An 11,898-nucleotide genomic window follows, 5' to 3' on the forward strand; every position below is an offset into this window, starting at 1 on the left:
TCCTTCCTATCGGAAAGATGTTGTGAAACTTGAAAGGGTTCAGAAAAGATTTACAAGGATGTTGCCAGGGTTGGAGGATTTGAGCTACAGGGAGAGGCTGAACAGGCTGGGGCTGTTTTCCTTGGAGCGTCAGAGGCTGAGGGGTGACCTTATAGAGGTTTACAAAATTAAGAGGGGCATGGATAGGGTAATTAGGCAACATCTTTTCCCTGGGGTGGGGGAGTCCAGAACTAGAGGGCGTAGGTTTAGGGTGAGAGGGGAAAGACTAGAGGGCGTAGGTTTAGGGTGAGAGGGGAAAGATATGACAGAGACTGACGGGTTAGCTTTTCACCCAGAGGATGGGGGTACATGTATGGAATGAGCTGCCAGAGGAAGTGGTGGAGGCAGGTACAATTGCAACATTTAAGAGGCATTTGGATGGGTATATGAATAGGAAGGGTTTGGAGGGATATGGGCCAGGTGCTGGCAGGTGGGACTAGATTGGGTTGGAATATCTGATCGGCATGGATGGGTTGGACTGAAGGGTCTGTTTCCATGCTGTACCTCGCTATGACTCTATGACAACCTTCTGAGAGAAGAAATTCCTCCTCATCTCTGTCTTAAACTGGTGCCTCTTTATTCTGAGACTGTGCCCTCTGGCCCTAGACCCTCCCATGAGGAAGAGCACCCTCTCAGCATTGACTCTCGACAATCCAATATGTTTCATTCTTCCAAACCCCATGAAGTAGAGTCCCAACTGTTTAATATTTGCTCAGAAGACAATCCCTTCATACCAGGGACCATTCTAGTGAACCTTCTCTCTGATGAAATTATATCATTCTTTCCATCGAAAGTTTATGGTATGTATTCCTGTATTACACAAGACAATCTAATTTCCATTGAAGGAATGGGCAGTGTCTATCCGGAGCTTGTCCTGTACAGCAAAGATTTGGCTGATTTGCCACTCGCTGACCTGGGGATTTGGTAAGTATTTTCAGGACTCCTGCTTTAACCAACATAGAATATGCAGAAGAAATATATTCCACAATGAGTGTTCAGTGGTGCCAGCCATGGTTCAGTGACAACGCTCTGCTCTTGAGTCCGAAGAATGACGGTCCAGGTCTCACCCCAGCACAGAATTCCGGCTGGGAACCCAGTGCAGAGCTGAGGGGCTGCAACACTGTCACCATCTTTACAGTGAGACAGTAAACCGAGGCCTCATCTGTGCTTTCAGATGGAGGGAGAAATGATCCTGGCACTATTTGAAAAAGACTAAGGGGGAGGTCTCCTCATATCTTGGGCAATATTGATTCCCTATTAACATCACTAGGGACTGACTATCCATTGTTAAACAAGATTGCTGTTTATGGGAGCTTGCTGTGTACAAATTGGTTGCTTCATTTCCTTAATGATAACAGGTGCAACATTTCAACAACTCTTCAGTGGCTCTAAAAAGCCTCAGGACATCCTCCCATAACCTGAGGTCCTACAATTCTTTTCTGATTAATGTTTTAGATTAACCCATCTGGGTCTCTCCTATTGTAACACCATTCACCATCAGTTGTGCAATTAGAAAACATCACGGCAGTAATTAGAATCTCCATCTGTTCATACACAGTGGTCCACAGTCATTTGATGACTGTATGGTTTGTGTATATCGGTTAAAGTTGACCCAAATGTTCAATCAAAAAGATGTTACCAATTTAAATTATTTATTGACAAAGCCTCGAGAATTCAGGGCGATTAATCACACACGACAGAACAACTGCCCATGATAAACAACTCTGAGAAACTGGCTTCATTCAGACATTTGGTTATTCATCCAGAAACTGGAGAGGGAGGTCAAGGAGGAAAATGGCAGCAGTCAAATCATATTCGCTGGCTCAGCCAAACACGGTGGCCAGACCAACCGTATGAAGGAACACATTCTCTACTTTATAAGGACACGGCGCTGTCCTCCCATCGTCAGATCAACCCATCGAAGAGGAGGGGGAGGGGGGGGGTGCGGTGGTGGTACGGGAGATTAATTCGATCTCGAAGACTCACTCCAAAGAGCACAGCTCGCGGGTTTGCAGGCACAGCATTCCTTTTGCGTCCTGAGTAATTACCAGACACCATTGCTAAGACCTCACACAGATCCAGCAAGAAATGCTGACTCCACTAAACGAACTTTCTCTGTAATTTTAAACAACACCAGTAAAGTTCCTGAGGCAGACACCACCCTCAGGAAAGAGGAAAAAAAGTTTCTCAAATTATTTTTTCCTCATCCAGAAATAATTAATTTGTAAAGCTGAGCAACATGTGTGCATGTGATGCATATTTATTCAGAAATTACTAGGGAAAAAACACGATAAGTTCAAATTTGTCAGTAAGATGAGGAAGGATCAAGGACAAAGGGGCTCCAGCAATTCACTGGGAAAGTGGGATAGTGTGTTTCTCTTTAACAATTTAATGACAAGCGTAACCACATATATATTTTATCGGGATGGTTTCAATCTTGTTCCCGTCTCTGGAGCAGGGAAAGCGTGATCCACTGCTCACATTCAAAATAAATTCCTCCCAACAACCGTGTGTACTCACCCTTCCACAAGAAATGTCACAGCATGGACCGACCTAGTGTGTACATACACCAATACATGACAACATACATACTGGACGACATGAGCATATATTCATCGATTTGCAAGTGAGGACATGTGGATGTCTATGTTCCTAGTAGAAGATTAGTTTTGATTCACTGTAATGTGCCAGACACAAAGCCAGAGCTGCTTTTCATTTGGAGTAACAATGGTTTTAAATTCTTGCACATCATTTTCTGTCACAATAAGTTAACAGTTCTTTCAGATCATAAGAAGATAGACCTAGGAAGAGGCCATTAAACTCCTCCAGCCTGCTCCGTCATTTAACACCATCATGGCTGATCTCATCTCGGCCTCAACTCCACTCTCCTGCCCACTCTCCATAACTTTTCAACCCCATTACTAATTAAAAGCCTGTCTATCTCCTCCTTAAATACATTCACTGCCCACCGCACTCTGGAGGACTGAATTCCACAGATTCACAGCCCTTTCAAAGAAGTAATTTCTCCTCTTCTCTGTTATAAATCAGCTGTGGATTAATCTAAATCTGTGACTTCTCATTTGAAATTGTCCCACATGAGAAAATGTCCTTTCCAAGTCAGTTCTGACCATCCCCTTTAGCCACTTTGGACTGAGATAATTGCCGACTTTTGAAGGAATTCTGTGAATTCTTGTGAGCTAAGAGCACTGACCGACTCGATCAACAATAAACAGCGTCTCCATTTAATTTTCTACTTCAATCCTCCCCCCCTTGTGACCATGAGCTATACTCAATTGCATTTACAACAGCAATCTTTCAAAGGATTTTGCATTAAAATGGTCTTTTGCTTTATTACACCTTACGTTCATAAAATGTCTTTAATATTCTTGGCGAATTTGAGAACATTAGCTTTGAGAATCTCTGTTCTGCTTATCATCTAAATTAAAATTCCATTCTACTGTGAAAAAAATTTGCAAAAAGTAATTTCTGGAAAGAAATGGATTATGTTTCTACTCTCAGTGGAACATACGGACTTAAAATGTCTCATTTTAATTAATTACAATGATTGGGCCCTGGACTGAGTTTCGTTGTCAATGTAAATTTAAACTACTTAACTGAGACTGTGAACATTTTCAAATAACACATTTAGTAGAAGATATCTCATTACAATTAATTTGCTCATTTGGTAACTTGAATTCTACAGGATCTTTAAAAAGTATATTATCGCTTTTCCAGTTTACTGTGAAATCATATTTTTGACAGACAAAACAGAGGGTTTTGTTGGCAGGAGAATAATGGAGACTTCCAGACTGACAAGAGTTTGAAAATTCACAGTGAATTAGTTTCAGGCACCATGGTATTCTGTAATAACGCGCAGACCAACAAATCTTAGAAAGGGTTTAATTCTGAAAAGACATACACAGCGGGTTATGTCGGGCGTGTTGCACAATATCCCTGATGATATGTCACCACGAAGAGTGTAAGAACAAGCAAGTCTTCTATTTTTGAAACATTTGCTCTCTGAGTGTGGTATTCGGGGTGCACAGCGGACAGCAAGGCAGAGAAATCTAAAAACTTGCTGACTGATAACTTTTGGGCAGCAATAAATCTGGTGTTGAGGACACAGCATATTAAATGTGAAGGCTGAGTTCAGCAGTGATTTGATCTGCAAACTGCGCAGTTTCTTCAGCAACATTGCGGGTTTACAGGTCAATGTGGCAAGGTTTGCTTCACCAGAAAAGCAAATTTCAAAGCCATTTATAAACCTACCAACTTGTGTTTCACTGATACACATTCATTACAAATCTAGTCTCATTCCCTAACTCAGTGCTCACTCACTCTACAACAAATACCAACTATGCCATCTCCAAAACTTTCAAAAACTCTGAAAGATCATTTGAATTAGCAGTGTGTATGGTACTCACAGAATTAAAATCTAAAACGATTAAGGGCACATGATAATGATTTGGTTATTTATGGGTTCTCTTTTCAGCACAATGAGAATAGAATTTAGTTCATATTGTTTTTCATATACTGGGGGGTGTGCTTGAGCTCTCATAGTCACAGACACATATCCCGACATCTCACTCATCCACACAAAAGCTTACATTTTACATGCAACAATGTGAATACTGTTTCTTTAAACATTCAAGCATAAAGCTATACATTTATAAATACATCTGCATGCACATATACTCTGATATATATACACACACAGGTTTGCATTCACATTAACACAGATGTATGGTATGTGCCTGTGTTTTTGTACAAGCACATTTTGAATATAAATAAACAACAAGATTTACATGGGCCGAATCTTCCATTGTTTTTTTCTGGAGTGTGGTGTAAATAAAGAGCGAGACTTGGCACTCACTCACTCACTCCTCACTCACTCACTCACTCCTCACTCACTGACCCACTCACTCACTCACTCCTCACTCACTGACCCACTCACTCCTCACTCACTCACTCACTCACTCCTCACTCACTCACTCACTCCTCACTCACTCACTCCTCACTCACTCATTAATCTAAGTTATGGTTGACAATAATATCAGCAATTTCTTCTGGAACAAGTTTCAAGTATCTAACATGACTTTTAGCAAAGATTAACAGAAGATTTCTGATTTTATACAAGAGACCTTGCAGTTTTTTCTTATCATTGACAAAGCATGTGTAAATATAATCCTGTTGAAGTGTATTCAGGGTCTCTAATCTACATGTGCACATGTTCTCATTCTGACCTTTCTCTTTTCATGAGATCTGGAATGCAATATCAGTTTTGCTAGGAAAGAGAATAGCTCACATCGTAATTCGCTGTGCGGTTCCCATGTGTGTGATCAAGAATAAATACCCATTGCGCATTTATCAAAAGTGTAGCAATATTTCAAGACAGATTCAAGCGGTTTTAACACAGCCTGGAATTAGATTTGGAATAAATACTGTATCTAAATAACCCATAAACCTGCAATATATGAAACATTTTGTTAAGAAAAGTAACCTATGCTGGAGCACTGAATACATTTTTTTAAAAGCATATTCCTTTTGACTTCCCTCACTTTTTGTTACTCTGATAAATTGAAGGAAGTGAATGGTGGACAGTATGAATTAGTCTGGATATAAATGTTAATCATTGACTTTTCAGTTAAAATCAAAGTTGATACATAGAAATAAACTATTTGAGGATTTTCTGGACATACAATTCATAAAAATGTTCATCACGTAAGTTTGTGGATAAATCAGCCGTTAACATATGTTAATGATTACTCGACTACTGGGTAAGTGACATTCTCAGTGAGTCTTATTGATATCATGTCAGTATTAATGCCTTGGCTTTAAAACCTAATGGAAAATGGGAAGAGGGGAGCCCTGGTCCAGTTTTGATGTATGACGTTATTAAAACAATCCTGCAACTTTAAAAAGAGGAAAGAGCCTTTCAGGTGTTTTTTATTCTGTACCTTTGGGTTGGTCATTCCCAGCAGTGCAAGATGGTAACAGCTCAAACTACAGTATGTTAATGACCAGCCAAATCAGAAAGTCTTCATCACCTTGAGTCCCAACAAGTTGGCGGCTGCAATCATTAAAAATTTAATATTTACTTCAATCAAATTTTCATCTGCTAATTCTTCACACACAGTTTTACTGAGATGGCTGCTGCACCAAATGTCCAAATTACTGCAACAAAGACTTTTCCAGATATCATTCCGGGAGGTGCAGAAATATACTCCATAGCACAGCCTAACACTTTGTAGCATTGTTCATCTCATTTCACAATTTGGCAATGCGATGGCCTGTATATATTGTCACAAAGGCATTATTTGAAATGTGAAGATTAAAGAATGTACAGAAACACATGGAATAATGTGATGTGATGGAAACTAAAATTCTTGATGTTGAATGGACTGAGGTTCGAAGGCTTGAGTTTCCTCCCTGTCAATGATATTAAAACATGACCCACTGCTGACAGACACACATTCAACTGTAAATAAAGGCCAATAGGCAATATTACCAATTAAAGGCGAATAATCTCTGGGGTTGTAGGTTTTGCAGTGCAGTAGTAACTCTTTCCTAAATGTTATTGATTATACTGGAGCATTAATCCACATGACAGCAATGAGCAGACCTAATGAAGCTCCTGCATGTTATTTGCTAGAATTATCATCACTAGAATAGACATTACAATCAACTACATATTTCTGATAGTCTTTCAATATTTGGGCTTGGGATAAGATGAGTAGCATTTACCAGTTTGACAGCTCAAAGGAAAGATACAGAATTCGTCAACAAAATAAACACTACTTTCACAAAATGGTGGTTTATATGTAGGACCTTAGCCAAGATTCACAAAAAGATCTATCACAGCAAATTATTCTGACATTTTGAATATATACTTTCAGCAGATTTGTCTTTTCAGATTCATTTTGGGTACATTCTAAACTGGTACAGCCTTCTCAAAAGTAACAAAACATATTGAAATCGAAATGAAGTTGGCTTCATTTGGAATTGCAGGAGATGCATAATGTCCAATTTAGAGCCTTCATTTGATTTTTTTTAATGATTTGCCAGTAACTGTATCTTTACCTGTAAGTTGCCACAGTTTAAACTTTGTTACACATTGACATGGGGAGAGGGAGGTGGGCATTTCACATCCACACACTAATTCACTCTAATGATCATTTCTTCACATTCCCAGTTACCAGAAGATGAGTCTAAAGTGAGGTGATTTACCTTGTGTTCCAATGGTACGTCCACTTCCTGAATCAGGTTATTCAGTAAACACAGACAAAGCACAGGGCATTGTTTCATTGTGACACAGGGCAGTTGTAGCTACAACAGAACTTGTGCTGACAGACACATGCCAGAGCTCATTTCCATCAACTGGAAAATGTTTACGTTAAGTCCACCCATTTTTGAAATGCTTTGTCCTTCTTTCCTGGCCATATACATGTCTTTATTAATGACAGTGACCTACAGGTGTGTAAGCACAGGCAGTTGTGGGACTTGCACAACTTGTTGTTTTTGCTGATGAACGCACAAATCTTTTCCTTTGCAGCATATTTCATGTCAACAACCCTGCAGCTATTGGCAACACCAACTCAATGGATGAGTCTCACTCTTTCCGGGAATTTCTGTGTGAAATAAGCTATCTGCAGCTTTAAGATATGCTTCATTTTGGGATAGAAACTGTCTCATTTCCACATACAATGAGAACTCGCTCACAACCCTCTCAGACAGAAAAATCTCACAGTACTTTGCAGATGATGAAGACAAGTGATAAGAAAAACACAAATGAAGATTTAGCCTTGAAAAGAATTTTGAGAGACTCTACCAATGTTCCTTTTGAAGGAATTTGTAGAGTATGTCTTTTCTAACACTAACACCATAACCAGCTTCCAAACTCACTGCGACTAAACTTCGAAGGTAGCTAACGACATTAACAACACAGCCGATAGCTCTCTGTCTTTCCTTGTTTTGCCAACAACAAAACCTGACTGGTTTATACAGCCCCAGGTCCTCATTACTGACACAAATAAATTGCAGCTTGTGTAAGTACATTGTATTATTACACAAACATGTATCAAAAGCAGAAAGAAATACCTAAACAGCTTTGAAGTAACTGTATAGATCGGGGGACTAAACTTTTCCACACAGTTTCAGAAGACAGCCCTATTACAAAATGTGTTGCTTACAAATCAAACTGTGATAAGTTCAAAACGTCAAACCTGAGTTTTAATCCCAAATTCTTATATGTCTGCTCAACCATATTAGTTTGATTTGAAATCTGGAAATTACTTTTTAAGATTCATAATATTAAGTTAAATTTGTTAAATTATACATAAATGCAAGTCTTTTTTTCTTAAAAACAATACATTGTAACCATATATATTCAGTCTTGATCATCATTTGTCAGATACATGATCACACCTAAATTAAACTTATCAATTAAATATTGAAATGTAGTCACATAAAATAAATTGAATTGCTTCTTGAACTTGGCTGATTCTTTCTGTTTTATTTTTATGCAGTGCTGCACTTTGTTTTACATCAAAACCTCATTATAGTTCATGAACAAGTTTACTGGTTTAAAATGACTGAATAGCTAAAGTTCCTTTTCCATTGAATTTGTATCGCATCCGACAATTCATGTCTGATTTTTATTTTATAAGGAGCCACACACCGGCAGCCTTGACAGCGGGCCGCATTTTAAAGTTTAACGAGCAAGGGGAGCTTTGTGATCAGCAGCAGTTTAAATAAAGCTTTTGCTTTGGGATCATCCACCCAGAATCTCAACTTCCCCTGAATTTGTAATTCCCTTACTCCTATTGCAGGCCTTGGGTCTATCCACAAGTGCCTGTCGATATCTCTGTGTCAGTGATTGCATGAAGCTAAGTCTCAGTCCTGTCCTTTCCCTCTGCTCAGTGTGTGGCTGGGAATGATTTCACTGAGCTCCCTGCTTGTCAGAGATCAGAAACTAAAGGTCCAGGTAAGGACAGGAACAACTCTGCACCCTCCTGCTTGCAATACAAGTGCATTAGTACTCATGGTCAGAACTGCTCATTTCTCATTTTCTGGACCCACATAATCAAAGCTGACCAATCACCAAGGAGCATTGACATTTACCCTTAGACCCAGTAGTAACAAATGGATAGCAAAAATAAAAACATCATCAGATTGTTATTCCACTTTTCAGATTTGATCTAACGTGGTTTATCTCGCATCTTTCACACTGACATCATATCCCACAGTGCTGAGCCAAAACAAAACTTGGAAAGTGCAATTGCTATTTTTCTTGCTTATTCCTTTTTTTCAAAAGTCCCTTTTTTGGGTTTAGAGTCATGTGTGTGCGTGTGTGTGTGTGTGTATATGTGTCTGTGTCTGTGTGTGTATATGTGTCCGTGTGCGTGTGTATATGTCTGTGTGTGTATATGTGTCTGTATGTGTGTGTGTATATGTGTCTGTGTCTATGTGTGTATATGTGTCTGTGTGCGTGTGTATGTGTCTGTGTGCGTGTGTATGTGTAATAGAATGTACCTGCAATTACAATGCTGGAAATGCAAATTCAACTGTGTGTGTGCGTTTGTGTGTGTGTGTGTGTGTGTGTCTGTGTGTGTATATGTGTCTGTGTGTGTATATGTGTCTGTGTGTGTATATGTGTGTGTGTGCGTGTGTCTGTGTGTATATATATGTGTGTGTGGATGTGGTTGTTCATTATTCAAAGAGATTGATTAAAACTTTCTGAATTATTTTAATATGATTATTGCTGAATGACTTCAGTTATTTACAAGCAGCTGACAATATAATTCAGTCATCTCGTGTTAATTATCCAGGAATTATCTTTCACTTTTCTCTAAAATATGAGTTAATTTGGAAAGAGTTTCTGTCTTATGAATTTTAACATGGTCACTTACATAAAAGACATTTAAGAATGGATATTGCAGTGGCACATCACTATATGCAGTGGACTGGCAGAACTATTTTTAAATGTTGTAATTTATAACTGAGTTGATACAAGAAATTATAATAACTAAGGAGAAGCAAGAAGAATGTTTTCTAATTGAAAGAATTGGTTTCTTCCTGTGTAGCTGAGTGTGGGTGAGCGCACAGTAATTGATAAGTTTCCCAAAAGGCAAATCCATAACAAAGGTGCAATATCAAATTCTAAGTGTCAGAGTTTCAGGTTTTTGATGCTTTTTATTTTCCATATTTAAATGTAACACAAACTACTTGATTTAACACAAACTCTGCAACAGTTTCTGTCTCTGCATCCTTTTGCTGTCAGTGTGGAACATTGTAAAAATGCCCTGACAGGAGATTTCACTGGGCTCTGCCTGAATTTATATATCACCTAAAACCCTCAGCTGCAAAATGGGTTCAACTTGTAAAGATTGGCAGTATTTCTGGAATATCCATTGGGGTTTCACCTCACCTCTCACTGCTCCCGGTGTTCACTGACACAGGCACTCGGAGGGAATTTCTATTCTATCTCTGCGACACCCTCCCCCACACATACCCTCAACTACACATACCCCTCCCCCTCACACACCCTCAATTACACACACACCCTCAACTACACACACACACCCTCCCCCACACTCCCTCCCTCACACACCCCTCCCCCACACACACCCCTCTCCCTCTCACACACCCATCCCCACTGCCCCCACCACCCATCCCATGTACATTATTTGTGGAACCGGGTGTCATCAAACTGACAGCGTTCCACAGTTGCACACTCCTTGTCTTCTCAGCTTTTAGGGAGTGACGCTCTGGATATTTTGTGCACTTCTCACATTATGAAAAGACATTATTTTGTACGGTTTTTGTTCAGGTTACCTTGTTACGATCTGGGCCTCTCCTCCTGCTGGGCCAGAGCCTGGGGTGTGGGTAGCCATGTCGCCTGCTCCCTTCTCAGTGAGTTTCTTGGTGCCAAAGTCCCTGCTGTGCTTCTTCATGGTAACAACCAGCTGCTGTCTAGCCCCCAGTCTTCAGAGCAAGCAGCGTGTACTCCCACCAGCAGCACTGAGTGACTCCTGCCCCTCGAACCTGTCACTTTAAAGGAGTCAGTGTACACGGCTGACGCACTCAAAGCTGGTGTAACCAAGTCCTGCTCCCAAATCCTCCGACTCGCCAACAAACTTTTCCGCCAAACTTATTCACTCATTTGACGAGTGTCTCCAAAGAAATAGGCGGGAAACCGGGTGCGTTAAGAGGAGGCGTGCAAGGCACCAGTTCAAAGGGATTGAATCCAATGGGTCACTGCGATCATGCTGCTAGGCCAAGTTGTCTCTGTGTCAGTGCAATTGACAGAGACCAGACTGAGGACATGTACGTACAGAGTACAGCCGATGCGTCTGGAATGATATCAGTCACCCAGTAGGTGCAGGATCAGCCTGGGAGCAGCTGCTGTTCCTGATTCCTCACACAGCAGCGAGATCAGATTCCAAAGTTGCCAGTGTCAAGCTCTCCTGACCAATACACTCCCAGCCTCCCAGGAATTCTCTGCACTGGAATTCAACGTCATAAATCACATAATAAAATAGGAGGAAAATTATCGATTAAAAATAAGCCAGCCTTCACGAGATTTCAATTCAAAGTCACATGTTCGCTGCTAAATATGGGAAAGCAGTTAATATAGTGACAGCAAATTTATGATTGGCAAGTCGTGTTTACTGAATCTGATGGGACGTATTGATTAGTTATAAACACAGCTGAATCTTTCATCCTTCATTACATTCAGCGGTAATGTAGTCTGGCTCTCCCCCTCTGTTTCTGAATGGTTCCTAGCCAATTTCCACTTCAATTATTCTGAGTAATACTGCCAGATGTGAAACTCTGTGTGTGTAAATGAACGTGTTCAAA

At 40.1% G+C, this 11,898-nt stretch overlaps 1 protein-coding gene across 1 annotated transcript in view; it reads right to left on the minus strand.

The window, feature by feature from the left end:
* rbm20 (RNA binding motif protein 20) overlaps window positions 1–11,445 on the minus strand; it is a 225,249-nt gene extending 213,804 nt beyond the window's left edge. The window contains exon 1 of the mRNA XM_043713177.1: window positions 10,873–11,445. Within this exon, the coding sequence (XP_043569112.1) occupies window positions 10,873–10,991 (119 nt within the window). The 5' untranslated portion in view covers window positions 10,992–11,445. The remainder of the gene's footprint in view (window positions 1–10,872) is intronic.
* Between the last annotated feature and the right edge of the window lie 453 nt (window positions 11,446–11,898).

This window comes from Chiloscyllium plagiosum, chromosome 22 (assembly GCF_004010195.1).
Source record: "Chiloscyllium plagiosum isolate BGI_BamShark_2017 chromosome 22, ASM401019v2, whole genome shotgun sequence".
Taxonomy (NCBI): domain Eukaryota; kingdom Metazoa; phylum Chordata; class Chondrichthyes; order Orectolobiformes; family Hemiscylliidae; genus Chiloscyllium; species Chiloscyllium plagiosum.